A 17866-nucleotide genomic window follows, 5' to 3' on the forward strand; every position below is an offset into this window, starting at 1 on the left:
ATAGCATAGAATGGCTGTATTGTTATGTTATTGTTATATACTGTATGTCATTGGCCATGTATGGCGTATTGTTACCCTTCTTTACATATAGTGCAGGTCTAGGCAGCACTTTCTTTTATTCAATATATATTCACCATCATCAAGACATTGGATGAAAAGAAACAAATGGGCAGAAACCTCGAGCAGGACCAGACTCATTGGTGGACAGCCAACTGCAAAGAAAGCGGGATAGAGTGGCAGACAGAAAAAGTGAGATGGATAGAGAATAGCTGACAGACAGGCTATTCAGACCGTAATGATATATATATACATGATCAATAAAATCACAGATGCTAGCCTTCAGCATTTGATTTCCCAAACTATTTTCAACTACAGACAGACACATTTAAACTTGCGCCTAAAAGATTGTTTTTGACAAACCCTACCTTTAATATGTGGTATTGATTGTCGGAGAAATCTTATTATCCGACTGTCTCGCCTACTGTCAGCCTTTGTGCTAAGCTAAGCAAACCGCCTTCTCTCTGTGGCTTCATACATTACAAACAGATGCAGTATAAGAGTAGTATGGATCTTCTGATTTTACACTTGGCAAAGAAAGCAAATAATTGTATTACCAAAAATGTTTACACTATTTACTATTTACAATGTAGAAGAACTATACACAACAGTCAAGGACAAAATCTTTGAATTCCAATAAATGAAACGTTTGCAGTAATTCTGGTTGGAACCTTTTAGAGTTAGGACAAGTATAGGGAATAAAGATACACGAGTCATTTGTATGAACTTGTACCAATTTTAAAAGCGTTTGGTCTGGCAGTGAGTCACTTCATTCTCTGTAATCCACAGCTGCCCTTGAGCACACAGAAGCCCTAAAAAGGACATTACTTGACTCAGAACCTAAAGCAGAAGCTACTCTATTATTAAAAAAACGTGATAAGGTGAAGTTTGAAATGTTAAGAGGTACGCCGTGTACTCGTTGTGTGTGAGTGTGAGTGTGAGTGTGCGTGCGTGCGTGTGTGTATTTCTCAGTGATCCTTCTCGCTGACTCACGGTGTGCCACTCAGTAGTCGGAGCACGTTGCAGCCTTTAATAGAGCCACATGATGATGCAATCTCTCTTTCCTGCTGCACTAAAGATACTGTCCACCCTTTTCTCATGCCTTTCTCTGACTTGCTCTATCCATCTGAAGGAGGATTCAGCTGAATTACTGTTTCATCTCCTTAGTCAGGCCTAACTGCGGGGTTATATGTGTATATTATGGCTCTCTGGCCTGAAGCCAGTCGCCAGAGAGCTTTTACAGGTTTGTGGTCCATCTGTTGCTAACAGGGCCAACACCTACTCCCTCCCTGCACACTGTACTTACAGCAAGGAGAAGATTTCTTTTCACCACTACCTCATCTATTTCTCACTCTTAAGAACTGTGCTTACACTGTTGAGGATTACTCGGCCCTGCTGTCTCTTTTCCAGAGAGAAAGGAGTCTGCTGAAAAGCTTCCCACTCTTTTCAGGCTTCTATTTCTGACGCTGCCACATATGTCTCCTCTCATTCTTTCCTCTCCCCTCTGTCCATTTCCCTTCACATACATCATAACACTATATTTAACCCCCAGATAAAACCCAGAATGGGGCAACGATAAAAGACGGAAAGCTTTTTTCAGACCACCCTTATCTCTCTCCCTGTGCACTGCCCTTATCTGTGCCAGGGATTTAATGTGATGTATTTACAGCATTAGTCGCTATAGCCCCTCTCCCTCGCTCCCTATACACTCCCTCGGCCGTCCATTTGCTCGGACCAACCCTCTTAGTTCACTCCCTGATTGGATTTTATAAGAACAATGGAGCGGGGGCCTTTTATCTAGTTGTAAGCTCCTTGTGCATCTTGCTGTAACATTAGCTTTTGCTGGAGGCGAACATGTTGCTAAAGAATGCTTGTGGTTTTTCAGAGCTGTGCAGGGAAAGGAGGGAGGGGTTGGGTGAGGCGTTTGGGACCAGCATGCACAGTGCCGGTAGCTGACAGTAGGCACTCTGGTCGCAGTAATTGAATAATAAGATTCCTTAGATGCAGATAAAAGGTTTAGAGGTAATTACCGCAGTCTAAATTCCCCCTCCCTCTATCCTCGTGAGTGCGTTCCTTTTTTGTGTTTGTGTATTCCTCTGGGATGTTAAATGCACTTTGATTTTTATTGTCTCACTATAGTCTGGAGGCAGATTGTGGTATTTACGGTAAAAGTATGGTCAAAACAATATCTTTTGTTGGAAACTCTAATGTAGCGAAGCAAATGGGACAAATGAGTTTCGGTACAAGAAAGGTGTCCTGCAAAGTGAAAAAAATCTGCATGGAGGTGGCTGCAGAGCATGAGAGAAGTCTCTGATGTGCACAGTTGCACTTGTGCATACAAAGAGACAGACAGACAGTGATGGGTGGAGGGTTGAGTGGCGAGTTTTTGTCCTTGACTTCTTAAGCTCAAGGATGCAGCGCACTACATCAATATACGTCTGTCAATGCCCTTAAAACTGCCATTACTTTCTTTGCCTGACTTTGGTTTTTAAGTATGGTGTAATGAGCCCATGAGAAAACATAATGTGCATATCCCGAGAAGCAATTAAAGTGTACACTGCAATCCTAAAGCCCAAATATTTATTTAATAAACACCCCACACCTAGCTAGATTCAATATGTTTTCAAAATGTGGTAAGAGTAAAGTCCCACTTATTTGCTCATCTAAGCATTTAGAACATAACATCTTTGCTACTGCCAAATATGATTGTGCGTTTGTGTAAATGGTCTTATAATTAAGCGCAGCATTATTGACATGTAGGGTGTAAGAGCTTTTCTGCATGAGCGTGTTTGGTTAGTTAAGGTCTATTGCAGACACTCAAGATTATTGACAAGAAGGGAGAGGTGAGGATTCATCTTAAGGCTGTCAAACACATTTGAAGAAAAGTTTTTTTCTAAAGTGTTAATCCTTCAGAGTAATCAGAGGAAAGATGGCGTTTGATGCTTTATCTTACTGGCATTTTGGATGCAGTTGCCATTCAATACAATGACATAGCAAACACATCATTTGGTTACTTTTGTTGTTGCATGTACTGCAGTTCCATTGTTATCATGTGAGGAAATGTGCAACCAGTGGAAAAAAGAGCTAACAACAAAAGCTTCAATCTCCTCCATCGTCTTTGAAATATACCTCTAGACAGCCTTTCTGAAAAATAGCCCAAACTAGCTTTAACATTATACAAAATTAGAATAAAAAGTTATGCAAAGTTTTGATTGATGGATTGATGTCTTTATTTTGTAAAGTTTGTAAAAAGAAAAGAAAAGAAAAAAGATAAACAATAGCTGGAGTTAAAATGGAGTTAACATGTAGAAAACAAATACACAACAGAAGAAGAAATAGTCCAAGTCCTTCATTCTCTCTTACATTTTACATGTTCGAAAAGAAGTAGGAAGAAGTTAAAACTGAATTAATCCTTCCCCTTTTTACTCAACTTAATTGTTATTAATTATACTTAAATGCAATAGTATATAATATAATAGGGCCCGACCGATATGGATTTTCTGATACCGATATATATCGGCTGATATCTTTCTTATATCTATGATCAATGCGTAGAGATAGACATAAACATACAAATGTATTTTGTTGTTCCCTCAAATGCAGTTATCAAACACTTATAAACAGTATAACAAAGACAAGACGGTCACTCAGACAACTGGAAGGTAACTGAGCATGTATGTGCATCAATGCTTCACATTCTGGAGAGTGATGATGCTTGTTGTAATCCATATAGCACACTCTGCTGGTGACAGAGAACAGCTAGTGTAATCCAATGATACTTAAATGAAATGCTATTTGACTGGTGAGTAAATCTCGTAATATCGGTACATGTCTGTGCTAAAATTAGCCGAATACGATAGTCACTGGATATGCTAATATCGCCCGATATTATTGGCTGGCCGATTTATCAGTCGGGCTCTTTAACATAATATAAAATAATATAATTACTTACCAATATCTAATTACATACATATATAACACATATTCCCATCAGCAGAATATATCTAATTACAATATGCTGTCACCTAATTACATAAATAACAAAACCCCAAAACTTATGTACTATACTAAACAATTACGGACAAACCTGGGTGGTTCTGATTACCCTTTAAATGACAGTAAGGGGGGGGGTTAACATTGGGTTTAAATAGTTAAAATACTCCTAATGCTGAAATTGCCTGCCTTGTGACTTTTGTAGTACTTAAATGTAGATTATTATGTTGTTGCTGTATATCAGCCTGCCCTGACCAATCAAATTAATTCTCCTCATAAATAATAGAAAATTTCCTTATACACAAGATTGATCTAATGTTGTGTTGTGTTGATCATAATTAGGAGGTAATGGGAAGTCTAAGCATGCTGGTATAACTGAAAAACAACAACAACAAAGCCCTTGATTCTTGTTGTTCTGCCCCCTTCTGGCGATACTGCACATTTTGTTTGGAATGGATTGAATATTATGTTGGAACTTCATGAATGCCACTTCTGCATCTTGCTAAATAATTCCTCGTTAGAGAAATGTGTTTGTTTATGATGTATATGCTCTGCAGCTGTGCCACATACAGATATTGTTGTGTTTATTTATAGGGATGTACGGTGTATGTGTGCACAGGTTGAGCATGAATAATGGCGTGCACTTCAGGTCCAAGGAGGAAGGAGAGTGTGAGAGAACGAGGAGGGTGGGAGGATGTATGGGTAGAAGAAGATGGAAGCAGGGATGCTAGAGGCGTCACTGAAACGCCTCAGGGTTTGAATTCTGCGCCAAAGATTGATAAGGACACGGAGGAAGATGGCAAGGTGAAAGGAGAGTAGGAAGCAGAAAAGAGAGCAAGAGAAGACAAACGACATAGAGAAATACAGACGGCGTGTATAGAGAGACTGATTTGGCAGAAACTGTTGTCAACGGCTCCAGAACAGAAAGAGAATTATACAGTGCATTCAATAACCATCTCTGGACGCAGACAGAGAAAAGGGAAGTGAAGGAGGGAGAGAGAGAGAGAGAGAGAGAGAGAGAAAGATTAGTATCACATGAGAGGGAGGGGAGTAATAGCAAGGTGAAGGGAGGGAGCAGGAGGACAAACAACCCTGAAAGCACTGATAGGGGCGCCACAGGCAAGGAGGGAGTTATCGAGAGAGGGAGTGGAAGGAAGGAGAGCAGCAAAACAGCCTGAATCAGGGAGGAGAAAGAGGAAGGACACAGGAAAGAGATCTGAGAGAAGGAGGAAAACATCAAGAAAAAAGAAGACACTGGACTGTGAATGTAAAAATAACAAGAGAAGAAGAAAAGCTGAGAGACAAAAAGGAGAGATAGATGTGATGAGGTGTTTTTCCGTCCTAAAAGGAGGATGAGCTGTACGTTTGGGTCTCTGCACGTGTGTACTGCGGTGTGAATCACAGATAGAGACTGAACACCTGTTATTCCGAGATGATGGAGTGTAACAGTTTTCAGCGTGTCGGTGTGTGCGTTTGCTGTCTCTGCAGCATTTTATCTACCTGCACGCTATTTGACCTTCCTTAGTCAGCAGGCAGAGTGTGACTGCAGAGAGAGAAAAAAGAGCAAGAAAGGAGAGGTGGAGCGAGGGAGTGTCTACAGAAAGAGAGAGAGAGAGAGAGAGAGAGAGAGAGAGAGTGAGTGCTAAAGTGGAGTAGTAGCAGAGGGAGTTGTTGCATTGTGATTAGTGTGCTTGTGCAGTCTGCACTGTCCTCCGGATGTAAGACCTGCTCTTTACTGCGTGGGGATCTCTGGGAAGGACAGACGATTGGATTTCGTCTAGAAAAATTTAACCCTCAAGTGGCAGCAAGTTCTGAAGCGAGGGTCCCACAAAGAACTGGGACACTTTGGCTGGACTTAAGTTGTCCCCAAGTCAAGGCCTGGACTTTCTATTTCTGTATGAAATGTCTTTTTTGAATTTTTAATCACACCTTCAACTGCAGCACTTTGAATCCTCTGGAACAATGGATACGTCGGGCAACCCTCAAGGGTGCCCTGCTCGCGCTCCCAGTGCGGGAGAACCGAGAATAGGGGAGGCTAGGATGGGCGAGGGGCTTAGAATGGGGGAGAGAGACACCCCACTGAGGCTGTCACCTTTTCGTATGCTTCGGGTGCTGGACTCATGCCGTCCTCCAGGAAACCGTATCGGTGAGTGCATCACTGTCATCTCCATTATCAAGTTCCCCTGTATCCTGATCCTTCGTTGTGAAAGAGTCTAAATACATTTGAAGACTGTACTGATGACAGATCCAACAGTTTCATGAAAACGTAAACTAAACAAAAAAATGTGGTTCAGTTGATGAGTATGTTTTGACCACAAATATGTATTCTTATAGATACAACTTAACACCTCAATGTGTACAATTTCATTCTGTTGGACATTAACTGAAGATCAGACTCGTGCCTTGAGGTGTTATTAGATACAAAGACAAGGATTTATGTAAAATCGTGTTTTTCTCTCTGGAGTTGCTGATCTTGCCACTTTGAACATCATTAATTTCGAAACATAATTTCCGAAATGTTGCTGGTTTAAAAAATGAGAGAAGCAGTTGGTTGGCCAGGGGGCACCGAGTTTGTGTATCTTTCTGGATCCCATGCCCTATTTCAAGTTCTTCTTTTGAATATTTCATTCATTTGCTTGTCAGCACGTTGCCTGCAGGAGCCGTATTCCTGCTGCTTGTGCCAAATTCAGACGGGATGCTATAGCTGGCTCGTAAAATGTCTTAGAGATCCCAGACTTGGAGCAAAATAAATAAAATGATTTAATTTAAAAGCCTAGTTATATTAGTGCTTAATAGGTTAGATGTGGACAGCCAATACTCATTCCAGTGAACCCTACTGAACTCTCTCTGGCCTTGCCAAGCAAGGGCTTATACAAATATATTTCCATTACTCTTTGAATGGCTCCTAATGGAAATCTTACTTTACTTCTTTACATCCTTTCAACTGACTTTTCAGTCATTTTCTGAGGCACTGAAACGTGTGCCAGAGATGGATTTCTAGCTAAGTGGAGTACATGCAGAGTTATAGGTGAGGTAAGGATAGTCCTAAAAGCAGTCCACTCACTCTTGTAAACACGCTAGCATGGTTCAGCAAACTGTAACTAGGCCAGCCTGGCTCTACACAGAGAGGCAGAGAGGTAGCTCATGACATTGACTGTCTGCTCTATGGAAACAGAGCAGAAAGAACCTGCAGGAGACCAGATTGGAAAGTCCTGTGTGTTTAGTAAGTATGTGTGATTTTTGTTTTACAGAGAGATATTCTGCAGAACATCATTGTTTCATATTATCAGGGCCAAGGTAATGGAAATTTTCCCTCCAAGGTCAGTCATCTTGTCTGATCCTACCCTCATGACTTGGTTATTTACACAAACAGACAAGATCAGGACCTCTCTGAAAAGTGAGAAAGACCTGTGACATAATCCCACTGGATACTTGCCTGTTGTGATCATGTGATCATGTGAGTGTGTCTGCCAGTATGTTGATATCCTGTATCAATTTCCATCAATGTTGGTGTTGGTTACCTTAAGTTTAATGTTTCAGCATGAGGGTTGTGAGGGTTGATTCCTGATATGACTACTGACTACTCGGTTTTCTTAACCAGCTATTTCACATGCACAGCCTGTATTCTTGTGTCTGGCTTTGAGGCCACAGGCATTACCTCAGACTTAGAGATCTAAATGACCACCAGGAGGTTTACTAAGCTTTTACACAGATGTATTGTGTCATAATCAACATATGCTGCTTTAGTCAACAGATAGTAAGACTAAAGGACAGATGTAGGCTGAAATAAGCAGCTGGGGTCTTCACTCGTAGTTGTGTTTTTGTTTCAGTATGAAAACTACTGCTGCAGTTTATATATGAAGTTAGCTTTTAAGTTTAAAGAATTGAATATAAGATTCAGTTTAGAAATAGTTTCATTTTTTTGTTTCAAATTTTGATGAGATTTTTGTTAACTTTTTATATAATCCCAGCCATAGGGTAACATACTAAACAATAAAAATAAACAATTTTATAAAGTAACTTCATGGAAAATGGCTAAATTGTGTTAAAAAAATCAAATTTTTACATCTATAATAATGTTAGATGGACCAGCTTGTTTTTCCCAAATACTAACCTTGACTACATGAAAGAGACACACAAATGACCTAGAATCAGCCCCAGGTGGGTTTGTGTAATATGTGCCCCCCCTCCCCCATCCACCCCAAACACACACACACACACACACACACACACACACACACACACACACACACACACACACACACACACACACACACACACACACACACACACATAACTGATAGTGCATACATATAATAAATACCTCTACCTATCTGGCTCTTACTAGTTCTTTTTCATGGTTGATGTGACACAAACACTCAAGGGACCATTTTCTTTACGCTTCTTCTTCCACTGATCCCCTTGTTTTCCCTCCTTCTGTCACTCTGCTAGATGTTTCAAATGTAAACAGTCAGGATGGTAAAGTACAACGTTTCTATCTCTAGAAGTGAGCTTTACAGTTCCACTCACACAAGACAAATACACACACACACACACACACACACACACACACACACACACACACACACACACACACACACACTTCTACTGTATATGCTGTATACTGTATGACCCAAACTTGAGCTTTCAGGCACCATACACTGAAACCCAAAGAGAGACCCCTCCCCCACTTTTACTCACAGACCATTGAAGGAGGCTGTCCTGTCTACTGCACCGTGACTCATTAATCAGATGGATTCAGGAGGGGAATGGAGGTGTGGGGGGTGGCAGGCAAAGACGGGAAAGCTCTCGTTCCATGCATGGTGATATCGATCTCTGACCTCCTCTTCTTACCAATGGTATTTTATAAACACTCACCCATCATTCCTGCATGGCTGGTGGTACTATCCATCCTCTGGGAATTGGGACCCCACTATGGCTTTTAAGGAGGGGGGGGGGGGGGGGATTCAATTTAAATACAAAATGCTGTGTCATGTGATAGGTACATTGGAGAGATTGATCAAGGAAGAACCAAAAAAGATGCATTAAGCCTTTAAAGAACACAAAATGAACATTAAAAGTAAAATGTTAATGCAATTCTGTACCTGAAAATAACACTCTGTGTCTCTGTGTCTTGCAGGTATTGTCCATGAGAATGTGAAGATGGGTTCAGATGGGGAGAGCGACCAGGCATCAGGGACATCTTCTGATGAGGTCCAGAGTCCAGTCAGGGTCCGCATGCGGAACAACCACCATCGGCGCATCTCTAATGAGGTATGAGAAGCCAAAGACACGTACAAAATTTAATTTGGACTTTCTTCAATTTTCAGGGTAACAGCACATCAAAAAGGAAACTATATGCAGACTCCATAAAGTTTTAGATGTCAGTACCAGGGTGAAATATTGTAGCGGTACCTGCTTTTATTCGCTTTAAGCATATCCATAATATTAATATATATCCCCTGATATGTAAATAGAAACTGCAGAGAAGCAAAATGGGGATACAGGCCACTACACGATATAGTTTTCACTGTAAAGAGCTCTGACAAGTTTAAATAAGAATGTTCTGTTTAGTATGTATCATGGTCACATTTTAAAAAATGTACCTGCAAAACATTGTAACTAATATTGGCATTACAAATCCATTATCAATCGAGATAATCAAGATGTATCAGAAGATAAGGTAGTTAATTCGTTCACTCAGGAGATTCCTTTAAACATGGTGTTGTATGAATTCACATTTTTCTCATTTTTTAGATGGGTTTGATTTGAGTGTAATAATTAATGTATACTGTGGTGGACTTACTGTATGTGTAATATACAATAAGGTACAATAAGGTTTAATATGATAAAAAAATACAATACTGTGTAATATGCAACGGTATGGAACAGAACTGTACATTACTATACGATCCAATACGATACAGTACGATATCATTCGGTATAATACAATACATTACCGTAAAGTATACCACTTCTAACACAGACCTTTAGATTTATGACCTGCTTTAACATACAATAAGTTCCATGTGAGTGCACCTCTGCCATCTGCAGTAAGGCAAAGCAGCCATTAACTGCCTTGTTTTTGCCACATCCTTGAGGTTGTGCCTAATGTCTGGGTCAGAGAGGTGTGTGTGTGTGTGTGTGTGTGTGTGTGTGTGTGTGTGTGTGTGTGTGTGTGTGTGTGTGTGTGTGTGTGTGTGTGTGTGTGTGTGTGTGTGTGTGTGTGTGTGTGTGTGTGTGTGTGTGTGTGTGTGTGTGTGTGTGTGCGCGCGCGTGCGTTTTAGGAGTTGCAGAGTGATGAGTGCAGCAGTATTATGGGAAATGCCTCTGGACACACAGGCTGCTGCCTCCGACTGCTGTGAACGGTGGAAGGGACTAATTTGGACCACTTTTACCACAGAGAAAGATAGAGAAGGAAAGGGGGGGGGGCAGAGAAGGAAAGGAAAAGCTGGGCCAAGAGAGTAATTATGGAAGTAGCAATAATTACTGATATGACAAAGAAAGAGTAGATCCTCAAGAACGAGCTCAGGAGACGATAAGAGAGAGGTTGAAGGAGAGATTGAGGACAAAATTACGGGGGGAAAGAAAAGAAAAAAACATTTCCTCATACAGTCAACACTCTCCGTTCACCCCTTCCCCCCATCTGCCTTTTTCCCCCTCAGGAATCTGTCCATTCCTCTCTCCTCTGCTCCTGCTCCCCCCCCCCCCCCCTCCTCCTCCTCCTCCTGCTCTTCCTCTTTTTTCCTCCTCCTCCTCTCTCCTCTCTCTCTTTCTCTCTCTCTCTCTCTCTCTCTCTCTGTCTGTCAGTGTGAGTGCAGTAATGTGGCAGGTCAGAGGCATGCGTCGTGGAAAACGCATGTGTGTGAGTGTATAGAAAGACACGTTTAAGGAGGACAATGAGGGAGCTACTAGAGCTGTTCTGCATTGTGAGTATGGGGGCACGTGTGTTTGTGTGTGTTTAATGTGCATGGGTCTTCAATCTTTACCAGTGAGTAAGAGGGCATTAGGGTCTTTTCAGCCATGTTTCCCCTATTATAAAGGAGCATTCTTAACAGCTTTACAAATTGCATGAAACCTGAAATGTTATTGTAATAAGTTTAACAACATTTGTTTTGTTTTTTTTCTGAGAGAAATATGCAACCCTAGCTTGTTGTTGTTATAGTAAACGGTGTTGAATTGTTTGCGCTCTGTGTATTCTTTTTTTATGCTTCATACATTCACTGACGCTAACACGTGTAAATAACTGAAAGTCAGTAGGTCACGTTAGTGCATGTTCTACCGATTATTTTTCAGAAAATGTGCTCATGCAGCCTGCAGAGCATTTCACGATGCTTTCAGTGTGTGTGTGTGCAATGTGTGTTTGTAGGGGTTGATTTCAAAAAGTGTGTCACCATCCTTGGGGTTATGGCTTGTTTATAAGACTGCATGTTATTATGCTAGCCAGTGAGCTCGGTTAAAACCATTAAAGGCGTAAAATCCCTCTCCCTTTCATCTTCAGGCACACACATGCACTTTCCACCCTCCCACTGACGCTCACATGTAAACACACATATCAGTGCACACGCTGACAGCGAGGACACGTACCACGGGGCTGTTGGGATGGGGCCAGCCAGTCAGCGCTGCCATGGAAACAACGTGTGATTGGCACCTTGCCAGAAAACATGTCCTACATGGATAGCATAAAGGAGTGATGCATTGTGGGAAAAGTAGCATCGCACTAATTGTTTTGAGGCAAATGCCAGAAAGAGGGGGGTTAGCCTATAGCCAATGAGGAGCAGGTTACACACAGGTATTCAATACCAATGCATTTAATGATAAAACATAATGAAAGACAAAATAAAAAATGTTTCGATTGTAAAAAATATAAAAATAGGTAACCCTCTGATTCTCTTGTTTTCTGTATATAAGCATCTCTGGAACCAGTTCAGTCATGTAGTGGCTTTGAACTGGCCTTTCATTCAGCCCTCTACATCCCAGTTGAAGTTTTTTTTAAATGAGAGCTGCTAGATCAATGACGTTGACAGGCCCATGTATCAGCTAATAGAAGCTAATCTCCATTACTGTTACAGATTCTATGTATGATTGCACAATCTGCAGGCAAGGGTCCATATATTTTGGTACCATTCAGAAGTGTTATAGTGTCCCTTATGTAGTGTGAATAGAAGTATCCACTAGCATTGGGGTATGCTTCGATTGTAGGTAAGAAAAATAATCTGTATATGGTGATCAGAAGAGGTTTAACATATCTGCCCTAATGCATTTCCAGAGCGCTTTGGTTATCATCTGATGACAATTAGGCTTTTCATTCAGCTCTGTAGACAGATATCTGTTATATATGACTTTAAGCAGCTAATAATCACATTGTACAAGTGATATCTCTCTGCTCCTACTTCTTTCTTGTTTCTGAGATTCCTGGCCTGACTGTAAACAATGAACAGTGAATGGAAAAGGACGTCTTGACCCAAATTAACATACACCTCTGTGGTCATTTATGAAGTGTCAACAATTCATTGTTTGTGCACCGAACAGCACTGATGAAAACAAATGTCAATGTTGAATGTACAGTATATTGCAACATGTATCATGGTCATAATTGAATGGTAGAAAAGGGCTGGTTATACTCACATCACGTACTGTAGTCTCAGGACAATTAAAAAACAACAGCAAGGAAAAGAGAAAGGTTTGCCCACACACCTGCTCAATGCCACGTTTTTTCTTCTTCAGGTGATCATGTTAAAAAAATGATCGCCTGAAGACGACCTCAGGGCAAAACACTGCGATCCAATAACCTTTTTTTTGTGGCATTGAGCATGTATCTAGGCATCTTGGATATATAAATATAAAACCCGGTGGTGTAGGTGTCAAATGTGCATAGAAACTCCTCTTTAAATCAAAACAATGTTTTCAAAGGATAACAGGTTCTAGTTGAAGCCAAAAAAATAACAATTAAGTTGTGATTGATATTTTTTTACATGATGAATGTGTAATTTATCATTTTAACCTCTCCTCTTCTCCTCAAATCCTTTTCGTTCTCTTAAGGACATCAACAAGCGTTTGTCTCTCCCGGCTGATATCAGGCTACCGGAGGGCTACTTGGAGAAGTTTGCCATGAACAGCCCGCCTTTCGACAAGCCCATGAGCCGCAGGCTACGACGCGCTTCATTGGTCAGTGCTCATTGTGTCTGTGTGCTTATTTGCATCTCTGTGTGTGTGTGTGTGTGTGTGTGTGTGTGTGTGTGTGTGTGTGTGTGTGTGTGTGTGTGTGTGTGTGTGTGTGTGTGTGTGTGTGTGTGTGTGTGTGTGTGTGTGTGTGTGTGTGTGTGTGTGTGTGTGTGTGTGTGTTTGTGTTTGTGTTTGCATCAAAAGCAGCTAAAACTAGTTTACTTAGTTTAGTAAGCTGATTGGTTATGTGTTGGTTTGTGCACCTCTGCGAGTACAGCTTGGTGTGTGTTGCTTTTTTGTTGTAGCATGGATTTGAAACAACAGTTTTGTGAACCTTCAATTCTATTGTGCTATAGTGCCATTTTACCTATACACACACACACACACACACACACACACACACACACACACACACACACACACACACACACACACACACACACACACACACACACACACACACACACACACACGCACTGCCATGACATCAACATACGCTCATTTTAAATACACAATAAGAGATGCTTTAGAGCTTACAATAGCCCAGTAGGGGGATGGATGATAAATTCACTCTGTATTATGTATCCAGGCCAAGAGCATTATGGGTATGAAACTGGGGCTGGGAGAGAGAGGAGGGGTTCACCGTTGGCTGTATGGAGAGATATGTATACATGAATATGCAGCATGTCGTTTGACTAGCTTTTGTGTTGCAGCAAAGTACTGCTGTTGTTTTTTACTTGTTTCACTTTATTTCACATCACTCCTGTCTTTTCGTTTCCCTGCATACACGAATAAATAAAGTAAGAGAGTACTTGAACTTGAAGAGAGTTTGAATGTGATTCTGAAAAACCTCTCTTAACTATGGGAAAGCATAAAGGATTGGCTCTCCAACAGACAATTTTGTTGTTATTATTGAGAATGGCCGGAGCCCAGCCTTTGGCTCTCTGCTTGAAGTGATTTAATGACGCAGCCTTCCTGCAGGAGTCAAACAGAGATGAAAAGAAAGAGCTGTAGAAGAGGGTTTTGCAGGAGGAATAGAGGTTTATGGTGTAAGAGTGCATTAGGAGAAGGGGGTAGACTTTTGAGACATTTGTGTATTTACAATGTCAATGAGTGGTAGATGTTTTCTGACTTGCTTGTATTTGGCTCTCTGGTTATCTTTAGGGTTGTTGGGTTGCATGCATCTGATGTAATAGACCGATCAATAATTCAGCAGCAGTGTCACAGTCATCTGCTGCAGCTCCCCTCTTGACAGGGATTACACACCAGGACACCTTGAAGTGAGTTGAGAGGAGGAGAGGGGAAGATGCAGAGGGGGGATGACAAGAGATTCTTCAGTTTTTTAATTCTAAGAACTTTATTTGTCCCTGGGGGGCAATTCAAAGACACATAGAGCAGTATAATTAGACCAAAAAGGAGCATTAAAGACAGTTCAAGGTAGATTTCAAATATAAAATAAAAAACACAACATGAAGAAAGTAGACTAAAGATATAAGTAGACAGTAATTGGACTAACAGTGGGAGACAGATGTAAACAGAGCTTTATGTAAGCAGATGAATGTGTGCAAATTGATAATAGTACAATAAATAAATGAAGAAGTGGTGGAGATGTAGAAAGTATAAAGAAATACACGTCCAGAGGAATGGATAGTAATAACGTCTGAGATCATTTAAAAAGCCTGTCTGAGCGGAAACTCTGTTTGGAGGCAGGAAAAGAAAGGTTTTTATTGTTCTCTGTCGCTGCCTGTGTAGGAAGTGAAGGCACATCCAGATTGTGTTTTTATTAATATTGTAGTCTCGGGAATCTGGAACTTCTCAGTTCATTTCTTTCTAAGGCACAGACCAATTCCTCTGGATGCCTCAACCAAATCAGAACAATGAAACATGTTCGTAAGCCTGCCAAGTTAGTGAGCTAACTTTTACTCCAATTTATAAGGCCCCATTAAATAAATACATTGGCTTTTGATGTTTCACAATTCAGAAGCCAATTCTTATCATGTGTACATAACCTGTACTATGGCCAAGTTTGTTTAATATAAACACGGTAGCAGTTCAGAATGTTCCATCTTGGTTGTTTATGAAAGTTCCTCAATGTCTCTTTAACCTGCCCCTTATTGGATACACTGTTGTGATTAACTTATCCTAAACTGGTCGGCTGGATGTTTGCCCAACGGGAGTGGGACAAGACACAAGTGCCAGAGCAAATCAAACATGAGCTCACAGATTCGTCTGGTTCCCAGGCTAAGCAGTATGATGCAATCCTTGCAGACATTTGTTCTGAATGTGCCGTGCTTATTGGGCAGCTTATTCAGCTTATTTTGAGTTGATTTCGATGCCCTGCTTCTGTAAACACATTCCTGATAGTTTTAATTCTCAGGTTAGCTTGAGCTGCTGTAGTTGTTTACTTGGTCCAAGTCTAAGACAAGTTGGAAAAAAGCTAGCATTGCAAATGAATAATAAATGAATGTCTCCTGAGTGTCTGCATTAAGTGTGCTTCATCACTCTCACTGAATGAGTCTAAGCTTTAATATGAGGTATGCTCCTAGGCATGATGGCTTTTGTGTTACCCGCTTGTCATTTGTCACTGTAACATAGAACGCGTGTCGGGTGTCCGTTAACAGGTGCTCACATTTGAAACCATGTATTTTGATCTTTGAATCGTTTCCAATGTAATGTTAGCGAAGTTGGTCGGTATCAGTTTTCTGTCCTGGCTGCTGTTGCCCATTGATAATCAATTATTCAAAGCAATCCAATGAGATTCAGTGTTCCATTGTGCTGAATAAAGAGATGTCATTTTTATCTCAAACCTCAACACTCAGCAGTGTTATGCAGCGCTCACTTTTTGTGAACCCGTTCAACCCTGCAGTGACAGATTATTGGACTTTATATCGGTAAAACTGAATCAGAAATTCAATAATATGACTTTTTCTTTTCAGTTCATTTTTGAGTATTAGTGTCCATCCAAAGCAACACCTTGTCTGTTAATGTGGGCGAGATAAATGGGCGGGATAAATTGTCACAGTGCAAGACGTTTATTGGTAGATTGATTGAAGTCCTCAAAAGTGGCGGCATCATGTTAATGAAATGCTTCTACTTTCCTCCTACCTCTTTCCTTTGTGGAATTTAAAAAATGTTCCACTGTACTCTCAACCCACCCTCTCTCTCTCTCTCTCTCTCTCTCTCTCTCTCTCTCTCTCATCAAGCCTTCTTCCGGTTGGTACAGTGTTTAAAAATGAAAAAGTCAAGTTAATGGAATTTCTTCCCATAGCGCATTGGATCCAGCTGCAGACATCTCTCTTCTCACCTTCCTTCCTTCTGCTGTCAGATCATCTATCTGAACTAAATGTCTGCTCACGTCCTGAATAGGCACCGACAGAACACACACGCACACTTTGTTAGGTTTTATGTTGCTTTAGTTTTGTCACTAAAACTTGGTCTGACCTAGTTCTGCTGAGCTAGCTCACTGGAGCGTTGGGAATTAAATGAACCCGTTGCCGTCCAAAGCATACGCAGGAACACACACGCGCACACACACACACACACACACATAAAGGTTTAGGTCTGTAAGGTGAACACACAGAGTGCAGTTGCATGCTGGAGGTGAAAAGCTCGGCCTTCCTTTGTTTTAGAGACACTTAAGAAAATGCTAGAGACCACAGATGTTTTATTCCTGGAGTGGGTTCTGTGTGTGTGTGTGTGTGTGTGTGTGTGTGTGTGTGTGTGTGTGTGTGCGTGTGTGTGTATGTGTGTGTTTGGGGGAGGTGGCCTTCACATATGTTTGTGTTTTTGATATGTTTTTTTGAATGTCTGTTAGTGTCACTCACTGTGTGTGTGATTTGCTCATGAGACCGACTCCCCTGCCAAAAGAGCAGCAGAGCTCAGCAGCAGCTCCTGACAGCCCATCACACACACTGACATGGGAGCTGTGTGTGTGTGTGTGTGTGTGTGTGTGTGTGTGTGTGTGTGTGTGTGTTAGCGTGCATCTCTTTTTTTCCCCTTTTTTATAGAAATTGACCAGAGATTAAATGAGACATTGACTCTAATACATACATAAAAAGGTTATTCCTGCTAATTAGTTATGCAAATCGCAAATCATGCATACCCATGTACACACACTTGTTTCAGCGTATACGTGTGTCATCCTGTGCCTGATCCTGTTCTCATGTCGGCTTTTAGGCATGCCTTTAAAAAGATCACATGCTTCATCAGCTAACTTGGTCACAGGAGACCCTCCCCCTCATACGCTCACATAGACACACGAACGTAGCCTGAACACTGGCCTGGCAGAAATATCAGCATCAGAGTGGGACGGGGGCAGCACAACATCGAGGGGAATGTTTTGGTTCAGAGAGATGAGCAATTAAAAAAAGATGGCGGAATCAGAAACCTGAAAGAGATGGACAAATGAGTACTGAAAAAGAACAGGGGGAGGGATTAACCGTGGCAGGCCTGTGGGTATCACAGCTTGACATAGCTACACCCATCTATAATTTATGACATTGAAACCCAGGGGCCACATACATTATGCAGCAAAACCTTTATTAACTGAATTCAGAATTCATTCTGTGTCTAAAGACGCTGAAATATGCCTTCTTCTATGTTTAGAAATGTTCAGAAGTAAATAAGGAATACCGTTTAAGATATCTGGAGT

At 41.1% G+C, this 17866-nt stretch overlaps 1 protein-coding gene across 9 annotated transcripts in view; it reads left to right on the plus strand.

Moving 5' to 3' along the window:
• Positions 1 to 17866, plus strand: part of LOC109996126 (cyclin-dependent kinase 17) — a 44423-nt gene that overhangs the window by 15142 nt on the left and 11415 nt on the right. For 8 of the 9 annotated variants that reach the window (XR_010667582.1, XM_065961810.1, XM_065961812.1 and 5 more), the window contains 2 exons: positions 9191 to 9324; positions 13093 to 13218. Coding sequence is in view for 8 of the 9 variants with exons in the window: in XM_065961810.1 (XP_065817882.1) it covers positions 9191 to 9324; positions 13093 to 13218 (260 nt within the window). In the remaining variant the exon portion in view is untranslated. Of the gene's footprint in view, positions 1 to 5128; positions 6197 to 9190; positions 9325 to 13092; positions 13219 to 17866 lie in introns of those variants that run through there. The other variant, XM_020650089.3, reaches the window with a different exon arrangement.

This window comes from Labrus bergylta, chromosome 12, assembly GCF_963930695.1.
Source record: "Labrus bergylta chromosome 12, fLabBer1.1, whole genome shotgun sequence".
In the NCBI taxonomy this organism is placed as follows: domain Eukaryota; kingdom Metazoa; phylum Chordata; class Actinopteri; order Labriformes; family Labridae; genus Labrus; species Labrus bergylta.